The sequence below is a fragment of the Chironomus tepperi genome, unplaced genomic scaffold (assembly GCF_022539635.2).
Source record: "Chironomus tepperi strain 1889 unplaced genomic scaffold, CSIRO-AGI_Ctep_v1 contig_346, whole genome shotgun sequence".
NCBI lineage: Eukaryota > Metazoa > Arthropoda > Insecta > Diptera > Chironomidae > Chironomus > Chironomus tepperi.
In genome coordinates this window covers 973,923-1,000,034 of record NW_027226468.1, presented here as the reverse complement: position 1 = coordinate 1,000,034, position 26,112 = coordinate 973,923, and the positions used below count along the sequence as shown (strand labels likewise).

The 26,112-nt window shown below is 31.1% G+C and overlaps 5 protein-coding genes and 1 long non-coding RNA gene across 8 annotated transcripts in view; 3 read left to right on the top strand and 3 right to left on the bottom strand.

Moving 5' to 3' along the window:
• Positions 1-11,866, top strand: part of spab (space blanket) — a 39,292-nt gene extending 27,426 nt beyond the window's left edge. For all 3 annotated transcript variants that reach the window (XM_070644864.1, XM_070644866.1, XM_070644863.1), the window contains exon 7: positions 1,231-11,866. In XM_070644864.1, coding sequence (XP_070500965.1) covers positions 1,231-1,299 — 69 coding nt within the window. In that variant the 3' untranslated portion in view covers positions 1,300-11,866. The remainder of the gene's footprint in view (positions 1-1,230) is intronic.
• A 1,832-nt stretch (positions 11,867-13,698) lies between these two features.
• LOC139093860 (spermatogenesis-associated protein 20) lies at positions 13,699-18,709 on the top strand. The gene is made up of 5 exons (XM_070644711.1): positions 13,699-13,913; positions 14,922-15,896; positions 16,028-16,857; positions 17,160-17,369; positions 17,521-18,709. Exons 1-5 carry the CDS (start codon positions 13,780-13,782, stop codon positions 17,790-17,792), a joined length of 2,421 nt encoding a protein of 806 aa, XP_070500812.1. The 5' UTR covers positions 13,699-13,779; the 3' UTR covers positions 17,793-18,709.
• On the bottom strand, positions 18,321-20,846 carry CCT5 (chaperonin containing TCP1 subunit 5). The gene is made up of 3 exons (XM_070644712.1): positions 20,746-20,846; positions 20,578-20,669; positions 18,321-20,241 (listed from the first exon to the last, which is right to left on the bottom strand). The coding sequence occupies exons 1-3, from the start codon at positions 20,759-20,761 to the stop codon at positions 18,724-18,726; spliced, it is 1,626 nt and encodes a 541-aa protein (XP_070500813.1). The 5' UTR covers positions 20,762-20,846; the 3' UTR covers positions 18,321-18,723.
• A 62-nt stretch (positions 20,847-20,908) lies between these two features.
• On the top strand, positions 20,909-22,627 carry LOC139093864 (uncharacterized). The gene is made up of 3 exons (XR_011544737.1): positions 20,909-21,265; positions 21,336-21,450; positions 21,798-22,627. It is a non-coding gene; the product is annotated as an uncharacterized lncRNA (long non-coding RNA).
• On the bottom strand, positions 22,076-23,515 carry LOC139093862 (phospholipid phosphatase 3-like). The gene is made up of 3 exons (XM_070644713.1): positions 23,407-23,515; positions 23,192-23,343; positions 22,076-23,008 (listed from the first exon to the last, which is right to left on the bottom strand). Exons 1-3 carry the CDS (start codon positions 23,450-23,452, stop codon positions 22,397-22,399), a joined length of 810 nt encoding a protein of 269 aa, XP_070500814.1. The 5' UTR covers positions 23,453-23,515; the 3' UTR covers positions 22,076-22,396.
• A 380-nt stretch (positions 23,516-23,895) lies between these two features.
• APP-BP1 (Nedd8-activating enzyme E1 regulatory subunit APP-BP1) lies at positions 23,896-25,807 on the bottom strand. The gene is made up of 3 exons (XM_070644781.1): positions 25,667-25,807; positions 25,447-25,574; positions 23,896-25,383 (listed from the first exon to the last, which is right to left on the bottom strand). The coding sequence occupies exons 1-3, from the start codon at positions 25,714-25,716 to the stop codon at positions 24,014-24,016; spliced, it is 1,548 nt and encodes a 515-aa protein (XP_070500882.1). The 5' UTR covers positions 25,717-25,807; the 3' UTR covers positions 23,896-24,013.
• Between the last annotated feature and the right edge of the window lie 305 nt (positions 25,808-26,112).

The following is a 26,112-nucleotide window of genomic DNA, read 5'->3' as shown; positions in this document are numbered from 1 at the left end:
CTTTCTCTATCCTGTCTGCATTCTTCTAAGTTTATGTCGAACTAAATTTTTAATAAAGCAAATTTATGCTGTCTGATGTTTAGTTTGAGAATTGACAAGGATTGAATCGGATGATGAGCATTAATTGAAGTATGCTTGACCTTACGGAATTTTGTATAGTGATATGAAAAATTAAAGCTTTAAGCAGAGCTCAAAGTCGACTCTAGTCGACCATGAAAAAACCTAGTCGACTAGAAGTTGACTACATTTGAGTCAACTTATTCTATATCGACTTCTAGCTCTGCTTTTAGGACCCCCTCACCCTTATCCCTCCACCCTTACCTTTTTAAAAACTCAAAAAAGTTTAAAATGCCGAATAGTCGTTAAATAAAATCTTACCACCATGCTTGATGGGGTCATTTTCTAGTATCTATATGAGAATAAGCCCGAATAGCAAAAAATCGGTTAATCGATCAAAAATCAAGACAAAGTGAACCAGACTAAGATCGATTATCGATTAACCGACTTGTGCTTTTCGGGATGCTCCGAGTTGTATAAAATACTATTTTATATAGACTAGTCAAACGTCGCTAGAAAAGAGAAAAATGAACTATGATAAAAAAGCAATAATTCTAGAATTTCCGAGAAGCATATTACAGCAATTCCATTTTTTCTCCGCCGTCCAACTGCAAAACAATAGTCATAATAGTAACCTTTAGTTTGTTAGACATTTTGTCGTTAACACAGCGACAAAATGATACCCTAGTGACCAAAAATTCTCTGGATCAAGACCAAGACATTCCAATTTCGATCCCAAAGATTTTTCGTGAACCGGAAGTCTCATGTAGTCTCAGTCTAGGCCTCGGTCTTAGTCTGGATCACGATCTTAGACTGGATCTCGATCAAAGTCTGGATCCCAGTCTCAGTCTCAAAAATTCATCAAAACCGAGACTTCAGGAAACCCTTCTAATAGTAGTAGCTCTGTCACGTCGCACACGATACCAATTCATAGCTTTAAAACTCAGCAGCACTACTTTAGACTTATCATCTCCTCCATGTTCTCCTCAGAATTACTAAATAGAACATAAATCCCAAATATCATGAAGATTTAATGCCTTAAACCCAAAAAAAACTTAACAGACATTCGCTCAACAACTCATTCACGTCATAAACTGCTTACTTTTTACCCCTTTCAGTGCACTCATATTCACGTCTCACATAACTTTGCTCTTTATTTTATTATATTTACAGCTCAATCAAGATATTGAACATACAGCAGGTGAAAAGCGTTTAACATCATGGAAGAGATCTGTAAAATAGAAACATAACCCATCAATGACTACAAAACATGCTGAACGTGAGAATGAATATTGAATATTAATATGATATTATACATAGAATTAGATTATAAATTTAAAAAAAAATGAGTAAAAATCTGCATAAATGCAAAATGCGCTTATAAAGTTCTACATTCAAAAAAAAAACAGAAGTGAAATCACACAAAATGATTATTATGGCCATTAAGTTCTACATAGTGGTTCTATTTTCTCTCCCATTTTTACTTTCTTTTTCATATAAAAAAAAAATCAGAAAAAAAGTCACAAATAAATGCTGCAGTTTTGTTCAACAAGGAAGTACATAAGCAGTCGTTTCATGTGAATGCAAAAAAATGAATAAAAAAAAAATCAAATGGCACTTATATTGAAAAAAATAAAGTAACTCTTATACATATCATTAGGTTATAATGTGAAAGAGAAAAATTAAAGTAAAATTATGAGAAATTTGACTTTGAAACATGCAATCGTTATTTTAAAGTATATTATAATATTATATAAAAAAAGGAAAAAAAAAATCTATAATATTAAAACTTAATAGACATACACATGGGAGAAATGAGGAAAAAAAATCACATAAAGATTTTAACATAAAATTATTATGATTAAGTAAATGTTGAGAAGCATGTCGGCTGGATTCATGGATCTTGCATGTTGCGAAGGCAATGAAAATTATATGTGATGCGATTAGCACATGTGAAGCTGCAGGGTTGTTGGAGGGTGAAGCGGTTGAGTGGAAGTTTTATTTTCATGCTTGGGGCTTATTGAGGAGCTTCTAAGATTTCTAACAAATGACATAGATGTCAATAGATTATAAAAATCAGAAATTTAGGGTTTTATATCCAAATATTCTTAATAAGCTTTCAAACATTCAATTTATAATATCCTTGAAAAGCTCCAAAAGTTTGAAAATATCCCTTAAAAGCTTCCAAAATTTCCCTAAAAAGCTTTTAAATTATTAAGATTTCCTTAAAAGGGCTTAAAAGGTTCTCAAAATCTAAAAATATCCATGAAAGCTTTCAAAATTCCCAAAATATCCATTAAAGCTTTCAAAAATACCAAAATATCCATTAAAATCTCTCGTAGAACCAATGTATTCCTTAAAAGCTCACAAAATATCCATGAAAGATCCTAACATTCGAAAATATCCCTTAAAAGTTCACAAAATATCCCTGAAAGAGCTTCCAATCTTTTAACACATCCAAGAAAAGCTCTTTAAAGTCCAAAGCATCCTATAAAGGCTCTTAAATTATCCATAAAAGCTTCCAAAATTCCAAAATATCCCTTAAACATTCAATGTTCCAAAATATCCCTTAAAAGCTCCATAAATATTGAAATATCCCTTAAAATCTTCCAAATAATCAAAATGTCGCTAAAAAAAGCTTCAGAATTTTCAAAATATCCCAAAAATTCTAAAATTTTAAGATATCCCACAAAGGTTCTCAAAAAATCTCCTAAAAAGCTCCCAAAATATCCCCAAAAAGCTCCCAAATTTTTTAAATATCCCTAAAAAACTTTTTAAATTTCAAAACATCCCTAAAAACTCTTTATACATCAAAATAACCCTTAAAAAGCTCATAAAAACATCAAATATCACACCTCAACCCAGCAGTGACACCACGAAAAAAATATAACGATTTCATCAACACATGAGCCAAGAGCAAGAACAATTCAAATTAACGACTGTGTTATGCTAAAAATAAAGTTTATTAACGACACCTTGAACATGCAATCTGAATCCACCATCGGTTGGATGATGAGAGAAGGTACTAAAATTTAACTACATACACACTTATACACAACAAATAAAAAATGAGACATATCAAATTTTACTGTATTATAAGTATTAAGTCAACTCTTTCATATCACCATGTCCATGTCCTGGAGAAAAAAACAATTTTTATCTCTTAATATTTCTTATTTTAAAGAAGACAAAAAAATGAAGATTTTTAAAGTGAATTAAATTTAAATTGAATAATAAAAACATAAAAAAAGGAAATAAATTTATAAAGCATTTACATGATTGAAAATAGCTAGCTTCTTCATCAGACATGTCTACGACTTCTTCACAACATTCATGTGAGTAAGATAATTTGTCTGTAAGGGGTTATTACGTTTAAAATGATTTTGTTGGGAAGTTTGTGCTTGGATTTTTGGTTGTTGTAGGCAGGAGTGGAGATATGATTAGAGATTTTGAGGTTATGTGTTTGAGAAACTTTGATCTTAACAGACAGTAAGGATAATCACCTAAATGAACGTACACTTGAGTATACTCAATAGCATACATATTCATGAGCATGATCCTTGTCTGCTGACGTGAATTTGACAAAAGCTGTCTATTTGATGTTGAAATAGATCGTTTTTGGATATTACTGGTTAATTGAAATAATTTGGAATTTAAGTGATCTTTGGGAAGTCAATTTGGCAATCCAATACCTAACAGATAATGAGCAAACTTACCTCATGAGTATACTCAATCAATTAGATTGAGCATGAACATGTAGACATGAGTTTGCTCTTTATCTGTTCGGGAACAACGAGTTAATTAAGACCTTATCAATTTTGTCTGTTGCTAACCCGATTGACATCATCAGATCTACTTAAATGACATATTGTAACAATCTGACCGCAATGTTAATGGTTCCTCGATATACAGTAACTAATAAAACACAATTTTAGGATACTTAAGTAGACTATCTCGACTTTAGAAGCTAATCATGATCAGAAAATCTGTCAAAATTAGAAAAAAACGAGGTAAAAAGGGCTCGAAGTCAACTCGAATCTTATATGGAGTCGAGTCGACTTGAGTCGGCTTTTCCATAAAAAATCCGAGTCGACTGCAAGCTCTAGAAAAACTTAAGCTTCCCATTCAAAACTTCACTTTCAGCCCTACCTCAACCTAAAAACCCAAGCACCAACTCAAATTGATACCGAAATCTTTGCAAAATCAAAAAAAGATACTGTTCTGTTGCTGGAAACTTTTTTTATGTATCTTGATAATATCAAAATGAATTTACAGCCGTCAATTCCTATATAAATAGTTTAGTTGCTGTTACATTCAATGGATTAGAGAATTTAAGAAAAGTTGAAAAGGAATTTGAAGGCGAACGAAATAAAATTTTTCTTCTTCATACTTTTTTCTTCGCATCCCTCATCAGACGAGATGAAAGCGGAAGGAAGGAAGCGAAGAAAGAAGATGAAGACATAAAAAGCCATTTCTTTCGATGATGAATGTTAAATGTTTGTTATCATGAAAAAAAGAATTAAATATAGTGAAAAAAAAGGTTTTTTTATTGCATGTTACAGACTCCTTCTTCCTTAATTGAGTATATAAATGAATTAAAATTAAAGCTTTATGAATGTCCTTAACATTTAATCCATTTCCAACGACAAGATGATATATAAATATATATTTATGTTTATGCCCATGTGAGTAATAAATTTAAGGAATGAAAAATGATATTTTTATTAAAATGTATTTACTTTCCGTTTTTTGTTCCTCAAAATATAAGACGTGAAGCTTTTTTGCAGAGTGTGGCCGTCTCAAATTCGAATTCCTCGATATTTGATTGTCGAAGAAATTCGAGCTATTCGAACTAAACTTATTTTAAAATAAAAATTTACGTTACGAAGAAAAGTATAAGTAACGATCAAAAAAAATTTGAATTTTATCGACAAAAATATTTTTTTTTGAAAAAATTAACAGTCGTTTTTGAGAAAGCCACACTCTGCTTTTTTGTTTCGTAAAAAAAATACATCAGAAATAAGAAAAAAAATATATATTGAAGAGAGTACATGTATACCTTAACAGAACAGAATATAATGTTCAATTTATACGAGAAAAAATTACTGTTGGGACTGGCTTAAAAGCAGAAACAAAAGTCAGTAAAATATGTAGAATGTGAAACTTTCCATGCGTTCATCATGCGTACAATAACAATAAGGATGATGTAATCTGATAAGAACCATGCCTTGAAGCAAAGAAGATGATAGCGATGGCATATGTTGATGCATTTATGGTTAAATTAATGTAGATGTAGGAAATAAACAGCTGCTCTGTGCGATTTTCCTCAACTTTGTTGGTAGATTGCTTTTGGATATCCAGTCGGGTTGTAAAAGCACGTGGAAAATAATACTACATCGAGTGCTCAATTTGAACATTCTATTCAGATTTTGTGTGAAAAAGTCAACTTTAGGCAACTCGACTCTTGCGAGCTGCAAATGCTGCAAAATCTTGTAATCAGCCAGACAATTCATGGTAGTTTTAGGGACATTTATCAAACATTTCACAAAAGCTGTCACTAGGTGCTATGTCGAACAGCACCAAGCGGCAAATTTGAATTTTCTACTGCGCACAAAAGCCGAAATCAGCAATCATGTAACCGAAGGGCAGCATCATGACTGGCTGTCAATATAGCGACATAGCATCATGACTGGCTGTCAATATAGCGACGTAGCGAAACACTAGCAACTACACTATGCTGCCTGGAGCATATAACTAACAATTTGAAATCATGTTCTAGTTCAATCATATGCTCCAGTTGAAATAGAAACAGAAATCTCAATCAACGATTAAATTATATAAGCCCTCTTTGATAGATAAGCTGCATACTTGATTTGGCTTCTATATGGTTGCCATATTTAGAGAGCCTTCATTTGGTGTTAATAAAAGAATTTTAGCTAAGCCTAAAGAGTTCTGTAGTAGGAACTTCTTCGTTTGTGTCGCTCGGGATATGTAGATGAGTTAGTTAATGGATTCAGTAAGACTTAATTATTTAAAATCAATATTTGTATGATGAAGTCCGCGCCGTGACAATTACGTGCTGAATCTGACTTTATAAAGATCATACAGAATACTTATAATAATTATTCAAATAAGCTTGATTATTAGTATGTTCATAAAGTATATTTGAGTATTCCAAATTCTATTAATGGGCTCATGAGCACGATTCGTCTGTTAGGGTTGATATATCTCCTATGCATTCCTAAAAGCACGATGTAGCGACTTTCATTTTCCATCAATGCGGCGACTTAACGGTGCTTTAGTGACAAAATTGCGCAATTTGAGCTCTCCTCGAAATGCATATCCATTTTTGAAAGATTATAACAAAAGTCAGCATCAAAGCTCCATCAATTCATCAAAAAAGTCAAAGAAAACTTCCATTTCATCCCGATATTCCAATAAAATTCCAGCAATAAATTCTGTGTCACATAACATTCAGGATTACATTACAAATTGACGCCTACACTAATATTTCGTTTCCTTTTTACTCAAAGACCAGCTATATACTTTAAATAATGCTTCCAAAAAAGATATATTTATGACATTACCCAATTTTCTTCTTGTCACAAATTTCAATTTCCTTCCTTCATAAAACTCAAAAAAAGCAGACGGAAAAGTTGCAAAACAAAAATAAAATGAAGCACAACATGGAAGTGATTCTTATTTTTAAATTAAAAATTAACTTCCATATTCCCATTTTTGGAAAAGAAGCAGGAAAAAAAGTTCATCGTAAGTCTTTAATGACATTTAATGTCTGAAATTAATTTTCCCAAAGACAAAAATGTCATGAACAGAAAGAAGTCAATGAAGGAACGTGGAAGCTTTCAGGAAGCACATTCCTAAAAGCTGTGCATATATATCTCGTTTGATATGTTTAATTGACTGTAATTAACTAAGTCGAAATTAATTTTTTTCATGCCCTCCTTACTCCAACAACAACAACGTAAACATCATCGGTCCAACATCATCATCGGCAATGAGACTAAATTTAAAGACCACACACACACACGCACACATTGAATGAATAAAAGAAAGCCATTGCATGGGTGGCATAAAGATAGAATTGATATAGATTCGACTAGAATTAATTACGGAAGTTCCATTAAGCATGACAAACTTAATCATCATTGAAAGCTTCCTCGTTCTTTCTTTTTTTGTCCTGTCTACAGGATAACTTGACATTTCATTCATGATAATATAATTGCATATTGTTCAGCATGAACATCATCATCATCATCATTATGTAAATGACATTAAGCTCTTACCGATTATGATACTTAATTGGAATTGCCAATCTCCTTTTTTCCTCTAATGATGTAAAAAAAAATAACTAATTTAATCATAATAATTTATGGCATGGATATTTGAATGAGACGATAAGATTATTGGAAAAAAATCAGAACTGGCAATTGAGGTTGATTCATGCTAAAGTACACACAAGTTGACATTTGTAATATCTAATTTTTAATTAACTGCAAGTCAACTGATGTCAACTTTGTGACATGAATTTATGAGTCGAAGAATCAACGGAACGGATGAGGATACAGAACACAAAAAAAAAGGGTAGAGCTGAATGAATATACACAGATGATGATGATGATGAAGACTTACATTGAACTTTTATCTCCCTTTATGTATGCACATGCCGTACCTTCCATTCAGTACTTTAATGTCACACGACAATGTTGCCTGTAATAAAAAGAAGTAAATTTCACTTTACTCTTTTTTTTTGTATACACTTCCCCATTCATGCTGTGTTGTCAGCATTCATTGTGGAAAAATTGTTCTATGACATTAAAGCTTGTTATGCTGAATGCTGGATTTTGAATGAAACATTATTCATGATACTTTATTTAATTTGGTTTTGTTATCGTTTCGTCTGGATTTTTTATGCTGGATGTTTTGGATAGAAAATATAAAATTTAAAGCTTTTTTTCCATGAATATTAATTAAGTTGCTTAAATATGCTGCATAGTCAAAGAAGATGTAATTCTGCAAAATATATTTATGGTATTAAAGCAAGAAACTAGAAAGAAATTGAAGAATTGATTGGAAAAGCTCGAGGGATGAAAGAAGCAACTGACTTTTAATAAGAAATTGTAAGAACTAGCTTGTGATTGCTATGATTGAAGTTTTTTAATTGGAATTATTTATTCATGAATAATTTCATTCAGTATAAGAGCATTTTTGATGCAACAATACTCCTGAGAAACATAACAGAAGTTGCGTTGCACTTACTGACTTCCTTACTTCGCTGGTCGTACAGATCAAATGTGATCCATGACCTCAGACTGGTGTCGCTTGAAACTGGCTCTATTGCTGGCTTCCTCAGCACTCTTTGTCTAATTTGACGAGGAAGACTTAAATTCCTGACAATATGTCGCTCGAAATTCCTGATAACACTTTTTAGGAATTGAACCCACTTCATCTCAAAAGATACAATTGTGGAAAACTCTTTGTGGACAACCGCAGAACACTGAAGTATTCCTTGATACATCTGCCTAAACTTTCAATAGACAAGAACATCATGAGATAAAAAAGCTTAGCCCGAGTGACACACTTCGACAAATTTCATTGTTTGCTATAAGAATGGGCCAAAATCACCTGTCATGGTATCGTCAGGACACTTTTGTGCTTTGCTGTAGACACAGTGATGTACATGAGGAATGATATTACATCGACGTATGGGATCATGATCCAAAATATGGGAAATGCATTTGATAATTACTTGACTAATACGTAAAGGAATTCCAAACTCATAATTACATTCCCGAAAAGAGCAAGGTGTGATTTGTCGACCTTGATTTCCTTTGATGCTTAGCTAAGAACTTGAAATTTAAGAATCTAACCATGACATGGCAGGTTTTCTCCGACATAGGGTCGACCAATCGTAGCATGCTCCACTCGGTTACATTCACCATAACCCACACCAAAGCATCTCTTTAGATCCTACTTAATCTTCAAAATTTTAAAAATACGATGTGAAATGAAAATTCGTTTGAATTAAAATGTCACACAAGAAATTAAAGCAAATATTCAGCATTAAAATATCAAAGTAATTTACAGCATTAGAAGTACTTCATCGTGGGTATTAAAATATAATTAAATTCACTGAGCTCGCTGTAAAATAAAATTATGCAATGTAAGAATTATAAACGCGTATATATTCTTAGAAATCCACAAACATAACACAGAGAGAGCACTTTAATGCAGCACATCCAGTTGGACAGTAAAAATAGCATACATAATCTAATTATGTTTGTTTTCATAAAAGGAGAGATGAAAAAGCATCAAGTACATAATGGGATGCATAATTTATAGAAATAATATTAGCTCCCATAGGAACCAACTACAACATTGACGTTAATGCATTCATAACTTGTGCTAATTAAATTATTCGTTCGTAGCTTTATAAAATGCATGGAATAATAAATTAAAATAATAATAATCAGCCACATTGGATGAGTGAAAAACCGCCATTGAGCATTAATGCAAAAAACCATAAATGGAGTCAATAATAAGCCATCAAAATGTCAATTGGATGAACATGGATAACTCACAAAAAATTAATGAAAATTTACAAATGAGGAAGTGAATCGCATAAAGTTCAGCTTTGCTTGAATTTTTTTTTCATTTTTAAAATCGCCACCATGCTGCATACCTACCTACATACATACACGCGCAAGTATTGTCATGTGATACAATTTATTTTATTATATATGAAAACATATCAAAAAAAATAATGAAAAAATTCCAGAATACATATCAAAAAAAATGGTAATTAAAGACATATCAAATGGCTATAAAAGCTCTTCTTTTGTGGTGCACGGAAAAATCACATATTATACTTATTAATGAGCATGACTTATATGTATGGGAAAACATTTTTTTTTTTTTGATTAAGATTATGAATGTAAAATTATTGAGCAGGCCTATACATAGCGGCATCAAATTGTTCCACCCTTTTCACTTTCAAATTTTTTTCCAAAATAAGAAAGATTTAAAATAAAAAAAAATGAACAAAAAAATTGTGAAAAAAATTATAAATAAAATGTATCAAAAAAACAACAAAAAGTTACAGATGAGTTTTAATTTTTATTGAACATTCAAATAAGCAGAGTTGTTGGACTTGACTGACTAATGATTTTTTAGGAATTTAGAAACAATTGGTTAAGTTTGGAATAAAATTTGGAATCAAATTAAGGTAATTGTTTTAAGATTTTACTGTCATCAGACAACGTTTTGTCATCTTTACTGCAGATGTGTCGCGAAATATAGAAGTTCGAAATATGTTCCTAGAACCTTACTAATAAAGTTTTAAGAGTCATTACAATTTTAGCTCAATTAGAATTCGAACTCATACTTTTTTGACTAAAAATCAAAGGTTTCTCACCTTTTGAGCTACTGAGAGTTGTTGAGGAGAGTGACACAATACTCACTTGAATCGTGTTCAACCAAGCAGCAAATCCAACAGGAATTGTATTGCAATCTGCCAATTTTTTTGGATCAGGGCAAATACAGACACAGATAATTTATTGAGATATATTCATTCGAAAACTTAAAATAGCTGGCCAGTACAGATCAATTGTGATCCTAGGCCTCCTTCAGATATCACCAAAAACTGGTTATCGCTGGCTTGCGAGAGTCAACTTCCTGTATATGTTTTTTCAAATAAATTGTTTTCACATTAAGACATCTCTATTGAATTATCATTGCATAGTTCCATATCCTAAGAGTGAATTTAAGACTTTCTTTCTTTTGGCATTCCATCTACAATCGATTCTAACATCTAACATTGGTCTAGTTCTAAGTTCTCGTTATTATACTGCTACACTTTACAAGTCGAAGTATCTAAACTTCCGAAACTATACTAGGCTGATAGTGGGATTCGAACCCGAAAGTTCAAATTCCATTTTTTGATCCACAAAAAAGACACTTTTTTTTTCTTAAAAAACACTCATTCTAAAGATGAGCACCACGCAAATCTAATTTTTTCTAGTTGCAGTTCAACAACTCTGATATTAAAATTAATTTCACAAGACCTAAAAAGATCATGAAGTTCATGAAAAGGGAAAAGCAATTGAAAAATGGACAAACCATAAATGAAGAAAGAAAATATATTCATAATGTAACTTATTAATTAAATATATTGATAAATTACTAACATACAAAACAAGAGAGAGTGAGAAAGAGAGAGAAAAATATTGAAAGAAGAATAAGTCAAGACCCATTTGAGGTTTTACAGTAAATGAGCAAGAAGAAAAGAAAGAAATTTCTTGTATAGACATATCAAATGCTGAAACATATCATTAAATTAAATGAAAATAAAGAGTTTCTTTTAAGTAATAACAAAACAAGAAAAATGAAGAAAAATTTTTATGTTCTTAATGTTGACAAATAATAATAATATTAACAATAATGATAATGAAAAATTACCAAAAAATGATGCGGCATGAAGAGAAGACACAATAAAGAAAGTAAAATGTGATGCTTCACGTTATGATTGACCTATTGATGAGGATTGACTCAAAAAAAGCATTTTTTTTTGTAGAAATTTATGAAAAAAAGAATAATGAATCTTCGTGCTGAAAAAATAGGTAAAGTTTATAGTAAAGAAAGTGTGGAACATCTTCAATTTATTATTGACTAGAAAATGACAAGTGAAAATATTGTATGAAATTATGTATCACATCCATAAAAAGACAGACAAAAATAAAACAATTGAATAAAAACAATAAAGAACATCAAAAGGTGATGAAACGATCAAAAAGGGATAAAATGGTTTATGTTATGCTTAGTTTTCAGGTTTGAAGCTCAATTTTCTTTTCAGAACTATAATTTTAACTTTAAAAAGTCCCAAAATTTCATCAAAAATTTGAATTTCATTTCAAAAAACTCAATTTGTACTCAACAAAGTTCTAATTTGGTACAAAAAGTTTGAATAGTTTTCAAAGATTTCAAATCCAGTTCAAAAATCTCAACCTAACTGAATCCAAATTTGATTAAAAAAGTTCAATTTGTGTTCAGAAAAGTTCAAATTTAATTGAGAAGGCTTGAATTTGTTTTCAAAAGTTCAAATTTGGTTCAAAAAGCTTAAAGTGTTTTAAAAGTTCAATTTTTGGTTCAAAAAGCTTAATTAGATTTCAGAAAATGACAAAAAATTCTAATTTAAAAATTCAAAAAGCTCGCTTAGACTTCAAAAAAGTTTCAAATTTGTTCAAATTATCTTAAAGTTGAACAAATTTAAAAAATAGAACTTTTCTTCCTCAATTTCGAACAATTTTCTCACAATTTCCGAAATAATCTTTAACATCTTAAATTTTTCTCACAATAATTTAATTTCCAAAGCTATCAAAGATAAACATTCCAAAGTTCTTCCTCCTTTAGAGATTTAAAAAATAAGAGTAAATTTGGCGAAAAAATAAAAAACTTTTCTATCGACAGTTTTATATCGGAAATTCCCACACAAAACACACCTCACTCAACAGAACATTGCAATTTATTGAAAAATTGAACTTTCTTCCATTTTGACATGTATAATCATGCCATGATACTCCATTTTTTGTATCCAACTCTTCCTGCTATTCTTTATGCTCCTAATTTAACCCATGTCAAATGTTTTGAAGCTTTTATAAATATTTTAATTTCTACTGTTTCCTTTCCTTTGTTCATCCTCTTTTCGGGTATTTTTGGAACTGTAAAATCTATCAGCATGAAAAGTAAAACGCAAAAAAGGCGAGAAAATTGCGAGTTTTATGTTAATTATTGTATCACAAAATCTCAGATAATGTTTTACTTTAATTATATTCTTACCTATTATTGTCTTCTATTTTTAGAAGTAGGAAGGGTTTCTGTGATGGCATTATGTGCTGTGATTCTTTGTTCATCATATGAATAATGAATAAAAGGAGATTATATGCGATAAATTTAATTAAATGGTAGAATTTGATGTGGTTTTTATTAAAATATGTTAATTTAATTCTAGTATAAAGGAGAAATGTTCTGGATTTTGAATTTTATGGAAATTTCACAAATTTATGTACGACCAGTACAAATTAGTAATGCAGTTAAGACTCCTATATTCCTAAATTTCCAATTATTCCACATAAATGTAGATAATGTTGCTTTCAAATGTGAATTACAAGCAATTTATTGAAGTTTTGCAGTCAAATCTATTTAATTACTATTTCACATGATAAAATATATTTAAAGCCATCATTTGAGTCTAATGTTGATGCATTTAAAAGCTTAAATCGGCTTAAATAATGTTGAAAATGAATTTTGAAGTTCAAAGCTTTTTAAAGAACTTTCAAGTTTAAAAGTTCGTTGAAAGCTCAATAAGTCAATTTTAAATTTTCCCGGGAAAAATACTCGTGGAAGTTCAGCAGTGAATTGTGAATTTTATTATTTGAAAATTTAATTACCGTAGATTACTAGATCAAATAAATCAAAGTGAACTAAACAAACCCAAATTTCAAAAGTTTCTTCTTTTGAGCTTCCAAAGCTCACATTTCATCAGTTAGCAAAAAAGTCAATCTAACTTCCAACAAGTGTCATAAAAATTGTCATATTCGCATTCCCCTCGTTAAATTCATTCAAAACAAAACTCAATAATTGAAATGATGTGAAATAAAAAATTCAAATCAAGTTAATAAATCAAATATTTTATAGTTTTTAATTATTATGTTGAGTGTTGTCTCAAGAATTGGCACACGTAACTATCTGAAAAGCTTTAATATATACTTGCATCACAATCAGATAGCTAGAAATTCATTAAGACATACAGCAGTACAAAATTTTGATAAAAAAATTTCAAGGTAAGTCTGAAAAGTGCACTTTTTTTTTATTACGCAATTAATAATACAATCGAGGAATAAGGAAAAGTCATTGAGTGCATGTCATCAAAATCTGGTTATTAATTTCAATGACATATTAATGACTTTTTTTTTGTTTACTCGAATGTGAAAAAAAAAAGAATTCACGTCAAACGTAGGAATTTGTTATCATTTACTGCTTACAAACTGCTGCTGCTGTTGATATTATTGTTGTTGTAAAGATCAAATATAATAATAAGAAGAACAAATGGAATGAATGTGTCATGGGGAGAGATAAACTGGATCATAAGTTATGCAAAGATTATGTCCTTGTACGCAAAATCATGTTGTCAGGCAGAATAATCAACAAGTGGAAAATTCTTAATCTCGGAATCAATAGATTTATAGTGTTCCTCACCCCTTAATAAATCCACTTGCTGCATATTCCCTATTATTTTCTGTTTGTGTTTATTATACTTTACAGAATGAAAAGTGAGAAAAATGAAAACAAAACCGGCTTCCTTGAAATAAAGTTCTCACTTAAAAAAGCCTTCTTCTTATTCGTTGGATTTGCACTTACTCTCAAAACACAATAATATATATGTGATAATCTCACAATATGAATATGTTCAATGGAAAAAATCACATTTTGTTTACGTGCGACTCGTACAGTTCCAGATTGTTTACACAATAAAAAGTCAATCGTTATTGTAAATTATCTATTTTGCTATGATATTTGTGGCTGATATTTACTAGAATGGGCTGAATTTTTGGGATTGATCCTGGATCTTTGTGGATTAAACTTCCACGCGGAACATGGAAAGTATGTTGAAATTTTCAAAAAAAGAAATGACCGTTAAAACTTTAAATCGTAATAAAGTGAATGTTGACTTTCGATGCTAATAAATTGCATACACTAATGATCGCCCTTGGAATATCCACAGCAACAAAACCTCTCCCGTCTATTATTACTATATTTACTACATTTTTTTATTTACTATTTAATTACAGATTTCTGTCTTATACAATGGCTCATGCAAAGTCAGCAAGAGAAGATCACCGCAAACACAAAACAGTGAATAGACTGATTGATGAGAAATCGCCATATCTATTACAGCATGCACATAATCCAGTTAATTGGTATCCTTGGTGCGATGAGGCATTAGAGCTTGCAAAGAAAGAAAATAAATTAATTTTTCTATCAATTGGATATTCAACATGTCATTGGTGTCATGTTATGGAGAAAGAATCATTTGAGGATGAAGAAACAGCAAAAATAATGAATGAAAAGTTTATAAACATAAAAGTTGATAGAGAAGAAAGGCCGGAGATTGATAAGTTGTATATGACATTCATATTGTTGATTAATGGAACTGGAGGTTGGCCTTTATCAATATTTCTCACACCCGATCTATCGCCAATTACTGGCGGAACTTATTTTCCAAATACAGATCGATGGGGTATGCCAGGCTTTAAGACAATTCTTGCAAAAGTAGCACAAAAATGGGAAACGTCACGTGAAGATTTGACCGAGACAGGCTTATCAGTCATTGAAGCAATTAGGAAAAGTACAATGCAAAAGCGTGCTGATGGCGATCATGATGATCATCCAATGTCAGTCGAGGATAAATTCTATCATGCAATTAAAATTTATAAGAAAGCATACGATCATGAGTATGGAGGAACAAGTGGATCGCCAAAGTTTCCAGAAGTATCGAAAATAAACTTCCTATTTCATGCATTTGTTCAAACAAAAGACAAAGAGTTACTTGAACTTGCATTAAATACACTCAATAAGATCGCTAATGGAGGTATACATGATCACGTCTTTGGCGGCTTTTCAAGATATAGTGTCGATAAGAAATGGCATATTCCACATTTTGAGAAAATGCTCTATGATCAAGCTCAACTATTAATGGCATATTCTAATGCATATAAAATTACACGAAATAAGAAATACTTGGATATTATACACAAGACTTTTAGGTGAGTAAAATTGAGAATCTAAATTTAACGGCTTTCAAAAATTCAAATCTTTATCAAAAAAATTCAAATAATTTATAACCGTTACAAAATTCAAAATACAAATAACCGTTACAAAATTCAATATTTCTCAGGTATCTCCGTCAAGACTTATCTCATGCATCTGGTGGATTTTTCTCAGGCGAGGATGCTGATTCATATCCAACAAAAGACTCAAAAGAGAAAGTCGAAGGTGCTTTTTATGTCTGGTCATACGACGAGATTGAAAATCTATTTAAAGAGAATCATGACAAATTTAAAGAGTTTGGAAGTCTCAAGCCATTCGATATTTATTGTTATCATTATGACATTCAAGAGAGTGGAAATGTTGAGCCTGTGTCTGATCCACATGGCAATTTATTAGACAAGAATGTACTCTTTGTGAACGGCTCACTGCAGAATACAGCAGAAAAATTTGGAACAAATCCCGATACAATAGCAGCAATATTGGCGACGGGAAATGATATATTGCATGCTGAGCGAAACAAACGTCCACGACCTCATCTTGATCGTAAAATTTTAACATCATGGAATGGATTGCTGTTGATAGGCATAAGTAAAATAGCATGCATTAGCGAGAATACCAAACGAGATGAATATTTAGAAGTAGGAAAAAAATTGATTAATTTTATCAAGACATACTTATACGATAATGATAAGAAGAAGTTACTTCGAGTTTGTTATGGCGAGAATGATGAAAGTGAACCAACGATAGGAACAAAACCAATTTATGGATATCTTGATGATTATGCATTCCTTATTAAAGGCTTAATCTTCTTTTATGTTGCAACATTAGATGTCTCGTATTTACGTTGGGCTAAAGAGTTACAGGAATTACAAGATGAATACTTTTGGGACAGTCAAAATGGTGGATACTTTTATTCAGAAGCATCGCAATCGGACGTTGTCGTGCGAATGAAGGAAGGTAATGCAATAATTGTATATTTTGGTCCCAATGTACTTTTGTTTGCGGTAGATCAGTTCATGTATGTTTTATTATCTCTTTAACACTTTTATTTTATTGCGAGTAAATCTTTTTGACATGCGATACTTTATTCTGTATTACACTGAGAAAAATTGTTCATAACTTGAACTTGATCACGAAGATTCTTGATATTTTTTTAACGTATTTTTCAAATTTCAAAATTTAACGGCTTTTTGAGATTTAAAATTTTTCTAAATTCCGTTAAATTTCAATTCATCAAAACTAATTCTTTTCATTTTTAGACCATGACGGAGCAGAGCCGGCAGGCAACAGTGTCAGCATTCAAAACTTAGTCTTACTAGGTGCATATTTTGAGGATCAAAATTTGAAGGAAAAGACAACAACAATTTGCAATTATTTCTCAAATGTCTCAAATATGGGATATTCATTACCAGAAATGTTAAGTTCATTGCTGCTGATTGATATTGGGCTACACATGTTAGTTGTTGTTGGTAAGTAATTATTAAAAAACTACTTTGACCTCAATTTTGAGTCATTAATTCAGTTATTTATAATCTTAATGAGCTGTCAATTTGTAGTCTATCTCACGCTACGGCATGTATAAATTTGACTAGATTAATTAAAATGACAATTATATTTTAGGTCCCGATTGTGAAAAAACTCGAGAACTAGTCGACGTAGCAAGCGATTATTATGTTCCAGGACTTCTATGCATTCTTGTTAACGCCGATCGTCCACAAGATGTGACCAGAAAATCAGCTTCTTCATTTAAAATGATTAGGAATCTTCCAACAGCTTATTGCTGTCATAATAAAAGGTGCACGCTTCCAATGACTGATGCTAAATTAATTCACGAAGAATTTGCGTCAAAATATTTATACATAGATGAATCTAATGATGATAAGAAAGATTAATGCTCTACTTTTTTTTGTTTACTTCCTTTATACAAGTCTAATAATGTGATACGTTACGACAAAAAAAGAAGAATTAATTATTGAATTGTAGTTTAGCTAAAAGCATCAAAATTTTTAACTGCCTTACTTAAAGTAAGCATAAGTTTAGAAAATGTGTGGTTTTTAAGTAATTCGATGAATTTAATTCACATATCGATTTTTTTTGTTTCGAATTTACATAAAATTCTGATTAAAACGTAAAATTAGATTTTATGAAACCCTTCAAATGTTTTTAAAAATTGGAAATTGTAAGGTTTTCATTGTATTTTTTCCAAAATTTTAACGGTCGTTTTTAGTTTTAAATCTGCGAAAAATTCAAAACCATACAACAGTTAGTGAAATTTTCAAATATTAATTGTCCGTTAATCGATTTAATCCACTAAAATTAGTTTGTAGAAATTCTGTAAACATGAAGAACAGTTATCCACTTGGAAGATTCTCGTTCAATAGCTTGTTAGCATGTAATGCAAATAAGAAGAGTATGAAAAATGTGTTCTCAATAATCTGTTTTTATTAAGTTTTATAATAATTAAAAAAAGTGTTGAGTTTTTTATTCTTTGTTCATCATGTGTAGTAAGTCTAAGCAGAAATCCATGTATGAAAAACAGAAGATTTTATTTTAAAATGTTAATATTTTATTATTTTGAAAGTAAATTGTTTCATTTTTCATTAAATTATGCGTTGTAAAGCAATAATGTTAAAATAATTAATTATGGATGAAAAAAAAGTGTATAATGATATTAAGAAGGATACAAGCTGATTCTCATAAATTCTGTATTTTTTTGCCGTTTAATGAATATCTCTTCATCAATAAAAAGAAAAAGCCTAATTTAATGAATCGCAGTGCAATAATAATAAAAATTAGTTAATACAATTAATTTCACACTTGAATTTATTGTTCGCCAGCCTGTGATCGGACATCATCAATTTTGAGAATCATCTTGACGAGTTGAGTTGCAAGGATAATCTGTTGTTTCTTTGAGTGAAGTGCTTCAATGACGTGATGTTCCTTCATATTTGAGTGACCTGTCAACATGCAATCGACACCAAGTAAGGCTGTATTTTCTTGCACTTGACGTGATTTAAGTTCAGCCAATGTCTCCATTGGTGCTAATCCACTGTTTTCAGCTAAAGCTAATGGAATTGCTTCCAATGCAATACTGAATGAACGGAAGGCATATTGCTCCAATGTTGACAATTTATCAGCTTCCTTTGCGACAGCCAATGCACAGCTAATTTCAGCAGCACCACCTCCATAAACAACACGAGAATCCTTTACGAGTGAACGAATAATGCACAATGCATCATGAATTGATCTCTTTGCTTCAGCAATGACCATTTGATTGCCACCACGAACGAGGATTGTTACAGCTTTTGAGTTCTTGCAGTCCTCAATTACCAACATTTTGTCTTTTGTTGTACCGAAGGTAAGTTCACGTACAAGACCAGCATTTCCTAATTTCTCAGCGGAAATCTCTTCGAATCGTGGAATAATTCGTCCACCAGTTGCAATAGCAATCAATTCAATTTCAGGTCCACCGACCCAACGGACAGCTGGAAGTCCTTGTTGGAGTAACAAGTGATTGGCTTCATCATCAAAACCCCATTGACAAATGGCTAAATTAGCACCTGCATCCTTAATTTGCTTAACCATTTCAATGAATTTCTCTTGTTCATAATCACGAAGTGCTTTGTAGTCTTCAGCTGATGTAACATCCAACTTATGCTTTGTCTTTGGCTTTGGTGGTTCGAATGGGCATGTAAGAATAGCAAGCTTAACATCTTTGAGGGTCTTAGGCATTTGAGGATGTGACATTGTTTTGTCAATAATCACACCTTTAACTAAACATGAATCTTCCATAAATCCACCAACTTTTCCTTCTACCTTAATCAACTCAAAGTTTACATCCTTCTTCTCGAGATCAGCAACAGTAAGAATTGCATTGACAGCAATTTCAGCCATTTGGCGATGACATTTATTAATAATTTTACTTCCTAATGTTGTCATTGCAACTTTAATCAATGGTTCCTTATCATCAACTGAAACTGGAAATGGTTCAGCGATTGATTCGAGATTTTTAACTGCACATTGAGCTGCAAGTTCAAAACCATCAGCAATTCGAATTGGATGAATTCCACGATCAATCAATGACTCTGCTTGTTCCAATAAAGCTCCAGCAAGTACAACAACACCTGTTGTTCCATCTCCAATCTCATCATCTTGTGATTGACTCAATTGTACCATTAATTTTGCAATTTCATGGTCAACATCCATCAATTTTAAAATGGTAGCTCCATCATTAGTTACAGTAACTTCTCCGTCTTGACTGACCATCATTTTGTCTAATCCTTTTGGTCCTAATGATGTCTTAACAGTATGTGCAACTTGACGGGCAGCCATTATATGACTCTAAAAGAAAACATTTGTTCGGGTTGTATTAGTCATCAGGTCATAAGAGGAACAATTTGTAAGGTTATATTGCCGATTTTCCAAAATTTTCACCCAAAAATTCACAAATTTAATGAACTAGGCATGGGAATTACTCTTTTATGGATGTAATATCATATTTCATTAATGACTTAGTTAACTTATTGGATATTATTGTGAATTATTGCGAAACAAAAAACATTTGTTGTGAAATATTCTAGAAGACATAAAAATTCTGAATCATGTGAATGTTATGTTTTTTGGAATTTGTCTGGCAATTTGTGGATGAAACAGTATCTATCCCGACGATTAACTTACTTTGATTGCCTCTGTGCCTGTCAATCTTTGCTGTCTGTCTTGATCTCGAAGAATTATGAATGGTCTACCATATTCATCAAAAGCTATTGATCCTGAAAGATTTATGAAGATTATACCATTAGTTATACTATTATACAATGTATATTGATGTATTTATGATATATTTACCTGGAAACATCGACATTTTCAATTATTAATTAATTTTAACAAAACTTTAATGAAAAATGCTTGTTACTCGTACTAAAAATAAATCAGTACTAAAAAGTTCAAAATAAAATTTACCGTTAATTCCGGTAGAATATCATGCACAAATAAAATCATAGTAAACAAAATTGTCAATCTGTACAGGCTTTATTTCCTCGAATGAACAGCTCTCAAGTTCATTTATTTTTCATATAGTTCTCATTATATCACAATTTGTTGATACGATTAATACTATTAATCACATAAAATTGATAATAATCAGCTGACATCCAAAAAAAATATTAAATAATAATAAGTGATTGAACCTTGAGTGTTCCTATAAAAACAATGAAATACCAAATTATTCTATTTCTTTCGTATATTATAATAAAGTCAAGTGATGCTTCAAATAATTTAGTAAATAGAGGATTGATAAGCAATTTCGTTCAAGTGCAAAAAAATCTATCGGAAGTGGAAACAACGCAAAATGTTGATTATAGAGAGAGTAAGTAAATTCTAGCTTTGTTATCAAATTTAAATAAAATTACAAGTTATCATGTTTTTAAATCAATCAGAAAAAATAACATGCCGCTGTAATATTTGTACGGATGCTTATTATTGTATAACTGAAGGTGCTTGCTTTATTTCCTCTAAACATAATCAGAATCATGAGAAAATTTACACACAAGGGTAAGAGAACTAATTTAAAATTTATTATAGATGAACTTTTTCGAGGCTACTTTTACAAAAACATCGCAATTATTTGTCTGTGCATTATTAAAACATTTCTCTAAGCAAACAAATTGAAGCTCAAAATTCTGAACGACTCATCTGGATCTACAAAAAAATGTGTTTGATTCCGTTAATTTTTTAAAATTCAAAACCATACAATTTCTTGTCTTATAAACTGTTGAATGGTTTTCTGAAATTAAAATTGATTTGAATGTTTAGAGAATGCTACAGAACCATACAATTGATATTGAAAATTTTGCTGTTGAAAGGTTTTAGAAAATTAATTCTTATTTTCACTATTTTAGATGCATAGACAAAGTCGAAGACGATGAAATCGTACTGTCACACTTCTGCAGGACGGAAGGCTTCTTTCCAAATGGATATGAAAGAAGATGTTGCTACAAAAATCTTTGTAATGGAAATGCGACAATTCCATATAAATTTGATGATATCTACAGTACTGAAAATATCTATCTACTGACATCAGTATGTGCTGTGATTTTTCTTACACTCATTGCTTTTATTTTGTTCTTCAGTTGTCGACTGGATATGAGATGATTTTAAGTTATAAGGACGTGATAAATTTAAAGTTTTGTACCTAATATTTTAAATTTATTTTATAGAGTGAAAATAGATGTTTGTGTATAATATTGTCAAGTGAAGGTTGAAGACTGTAGAGCCATGAAATTGTAATTGCTCAACTATAAACCGTACAAATTCAATGTCAAAGAACATCACAAATAGTTTTTAAAACCATACAAATTATATATAGAATTTGTACGGTTCTAATTATTAAATTTTATGATTATGATAATTCTGTTGTGATTTTAATCGTCAAACGATCCTATTAGTTTTAAGATATCTGTTTAATGTCAATTTTTAAAAACGAACATAAAATTTTATTTTATATAAATTGTACATTACTTTCATCATTTTTGTGATCATCAGTGACTCTTGAATTTTTATATCTATGGTATTGTGAATGCCATACATGAATTGATCCCAATATTCCAACAATTGTCCCAACAATTACATCAATTGTATGATGATGATGATCAATAACACGGGATATGCATCCAAAGAAAGTTGCAGATATGATTATTGTTTGAATAAAAGGCAACCAAAAAGACGTAAATTTAGATTGTTTAGAATGAAATCTGAATTGCAGATAGAAGACGACAAATACACCAGCATACGATGTCAACAAAGCATGTCCACTAAAAAAGCTCGTGTTCATTCCATAATATCGATGATATGGCGATGTATTTGTGCATGTATAGTCAATAATCCACGTATTAGCTGTACAATTTTCTAATTTGTCTGGCTTGCAAAGCTCAAAAAATATCGGCCGATAAGATCCTGTAATTACTTTAGCAGCTGCCATTATAATATGCAGGCATGCAAAATCAACTAGATAGTAATACATGAGTGAGAACATGCTACATAATGCTCTAGTAAATATTGTTTTAATTTTCATCTTCTTTCCAAGACTGTAGATGACTTCACCAAGAAATATCTAAAATTAATAAAATGTTTTTGTTAATCATAGTGGGCGTAATTCAAAACAATTGCTGTGTATGAATCAAAACTTTTAAAGATTTTGTAAGATTCGAATTTTTAACTGTATTGTAAATTTTAAAATTTTTAACGATTTTGTAAAATTTGAAAAAGCCGTTTCTTAAAACAGCATGTAACTTACAGCTATTGGCGGAAATAATAGAGCCCATCCGAAAACAGCTTTATTTCCAATTATACTAGGCTTAACAGGTAATGAGAGAGCAGGATCATTGCACAGGAATGGGCGTTTAATTGGTGTAATAAAACCAATGGCAAATAGCGATAAGAACATGACTATATATGGAAATATGAAGATTAATTATCTAATTTGTACAGTAACAATTTTAATTAACTCACCAATGAACCATACTGCAACTGTAATTACATGCACCAACCACTTCATTTTTAATAAATAATTAAAGTCTGTTCTTCGTGAAGATTGTTAAAAGAATGGACTAAACGTGAGAGATAAACCAATAATATTGATTAAATCACTATCAATTTTTCTTATCGATAATTAGGTACTTACACAAAAACATTGAACATTTAATTTAAACAAAGAAAGCTCAAAATGAGGATTAAATAAGAGCTTTTTTGGAGTAGTTGAACTTATCGATCAAGCAGGTTAATGATGTAAATAGAAAATAACGGTTTTGTAAAATTTAAATTTTAACAGTTTTGTAAAATTCAAATTTTAACGGTTTTGTAAAATTCAAAATTTAACGGATTTTGTGAAATTTAAATATTTTTAACGGACTGAAAAGGTTTTGTCTCTAAGAAAATTGAAACCTAGATAAAATAATGCAAGGAACCTAGTCATGATCAAAGAACATTAAAAAAGGAATATTTATGCAAAAACCTTATTTATTTTATTCAAACATGAACTTTTCCCTCTCATCGACACAAACATCAACTTGAAAGGATAAGCACAGTAACAACAAGTGTTTGACTTAATTTAATTGATTTAAAACTTATAAGTAACACATTGGGATGTTATTCCATCATAGATGATTGTGTTGTCAAAAGGCTTATATTGACGAGTTACAAGCTTAATGACTTCGTGAGCAATGCATCCACCAAGATATGCAGATATTGTATGAATTTCAGCACCACCATAACGGCAAATTTCATGGAATAAATCATCATTAAGCTGAGCATTGATTCCCCAATCATTCAATAATCGAGTTGCTTGACTTTTGATCCTCGCTGTGTCAATATCGACTTGAATTTCACCAGGCATACAACCATGTTCAGTCACAAATCGATCTTGACTTCTTAGTGCTACATAATGTCCCATCAATGATTCAACATTCTCCAATTCGCTGGAAATTAATGCTGAATTAGATCCTTTTTCGTATTCATCTGCAATCTTAGTTCCGCGAGTTACAGACAAATAAGCAGCTTCACGACAAAATAGACGAACTTCTTTTTCAGTAATTGAATCACATGACTTGTTAAGCTCTTCGAGTAGTTCTTGAACACGACGAAAAACGACATCAGCATCTTGTAATGCCTTTGCACGATAAACATTTTGAAGATTAATGTATAAGGCTGTTTCTGCTGTCATGTCGGGTATATTTCCTGGAAGTGGCAAATAACCATTTCCTTTATCAATAAAGTCTTTTAATGCACGAGCCATAATCCAAAATGATGAACTACATTTGCTTAATTTTGTACAACTCTCATCGTTGAGAATGTCTTGAATTGTTGAGTTTGGCTTTCCGCCTCCAAAACTGCTATTTACAGACTTAATTGCTTCTTCGAAGTTTTCCTCGTCTGCTGTCATGCTATTACGGATCATATCCCTTAATTCTAACTTCTCCTTATAGGTTTCAGGCAGTTTTCCATCATGAGTCTTTTTATATTCTTGGATATGCTTAAAAAGAATAACAAGCCACGGAACTTTTGGACCAAATTCAATTTTCTCACAATACTCAATCATTGCATCGAATGGTTCTTCTAGTCGTAAATCATGATGCTTATTGTCTGGATGTGTCTCAATTACACAATATTCCTTCATTTGTACACGTGCGAGGCCAAAGAATCCCAGTGACTTGCATGCTATTAATGGAATATTGAAATCCCATAAAAGATTCGACAACTTTATCAAGGATTTCTCAGTCAATGAGCATGCAACAACAACAGAAAAGTTTTTAAAGAAATCGGAATTATTGGCAATTATGTTATCAACATTTTCATCAATTGATTCGCCGTTCACGTCAGGATTTAATTCCTGTAAATATTGCGTGCAGCATTTTGCTCTATTTTCTCCTAATGACGATGATTCGAGAAAGAAATTGGACCCTATATCTTCTTCCGTAACAAGATTATGATCTAAAAACATATGTTTATGCTTGAATCACTGCTTGTTATGAATGTTTTATGTGAATGATTTACCTATAATTGTGAAACTTCCGATTCCAGGCAAAACGAGACCTTTCAGGATCTCCGTACCTAGTGCATTTGCATTAATCAAGCAGATTTGAGAATTTTCTAGCAAGCTCTGTCCATGATCTCCCCACAATCTGAAGAAAATTAAAGTTATGCAAAAATTGTTGCAAAAAAGATCCGGCATAGCAAAAAATTGTTTAATTGCTCGTATTTCATTGCTGCTTACCTTATTTGGCGATCATATTTACGACTTTTATCACTTTCCGGTGATGACATTATGAAATTAACTCTAGAATTACGAGCGAATTAATTTTAATCATAAATTTTTCTGTAAATAAAATTCTTTACTATTAACACTGAATGTATGCATGTATTGACTATATTTATGTATGTGTATAACAGTGTAAATTATTTTGAATTTTGCAAAACCGTTCAGCGACAAGAATTTTTTCCGTTCATTTCTTTCTCTTTATTAATTCGATGGAAGAGAAGTTAATAAAATGGATTATTCAGAACCAATGGTTACTGCCTATCTCATTTATAAGAAGACATGTTTGGTACTTATCAACGACCAAGGTTTTGAATTTTTGTATCACAATCCGCAAAGTTGAAAGAGTTGTACTAAAAAAATACAAGTTAAAAATTCTTCCAATGTGAATATACGAATCATTC

Coding starts and splice junctions, on each gene's coding strand:
- LOC139093862 (XM_070644713.1), bottom strand. CDS start 23,452: ATGAAGTGGTTGGTGCATGTAATTACAGTTGCAGTATGGTTCATTG. Junction 23,344..23,406: donor AGTTGCAGTATGGTTCATTG/GTGAGTTAATTA, acceptor TTCCATATATAG/TCATGTTCTTATCGCTATTT. Junction 23,009..23,191: donor TATTATTTCCGCCAATAGCT/GTAAGTTACATG, acceptor TATTAATTTTAG/ATATTTCTTGGTGAAGTCAT.
- APP-BP1 (XM_070644781.1), bottom strand. CDS start 25,716: ATGTCATCACCGGAAAGTGATAAAAGTCGTAAATATGATCGCCAAATA. Junction 25,575..25,666: donor AAATATGATCGCCAAATAAG/GTAAGCAGCAAT, acceptor AATTTTCTTCAG/ATTGTGGGGAGATCATGGAC. Junction 25,384..25,446: donor CGGAAGTTTCACAATTATAG/GTAAATCATTCA, acceptor ATATGTTTTTAG/ATCATAATCTTGTTACGGAA.
- LOC139093860 (XM_070644711.1), top strand. CDS start 13,780: ATGTTGAGTGTTGTCTCAAGAATTGGCACACGTAACTATCTGAAAAGC. Junction 15,897..16,027: donor ATTATACACAAGACTTTTAG/GTGAGTAAAATT, acceptor AATATTTCTCAG/GTATCTCCGTCAAGACTTAT. Junction 17,370..17,520: donor ACACATGTTAGTTGTTGTTG/GTAAGTAATTAT, acceptor ATTATATTTTAG/GTCCCGATTGTGAAAAAACT.
- CCT5 (XM_070644712.1), bottom strand. Junction 20,242..20,577: donor CAGGCACAGAGGCAATCAAA/GTAAGTTAATCG, acceptor GTTTTCTTTTAG/AGTCATATAATGGCTGCCCG.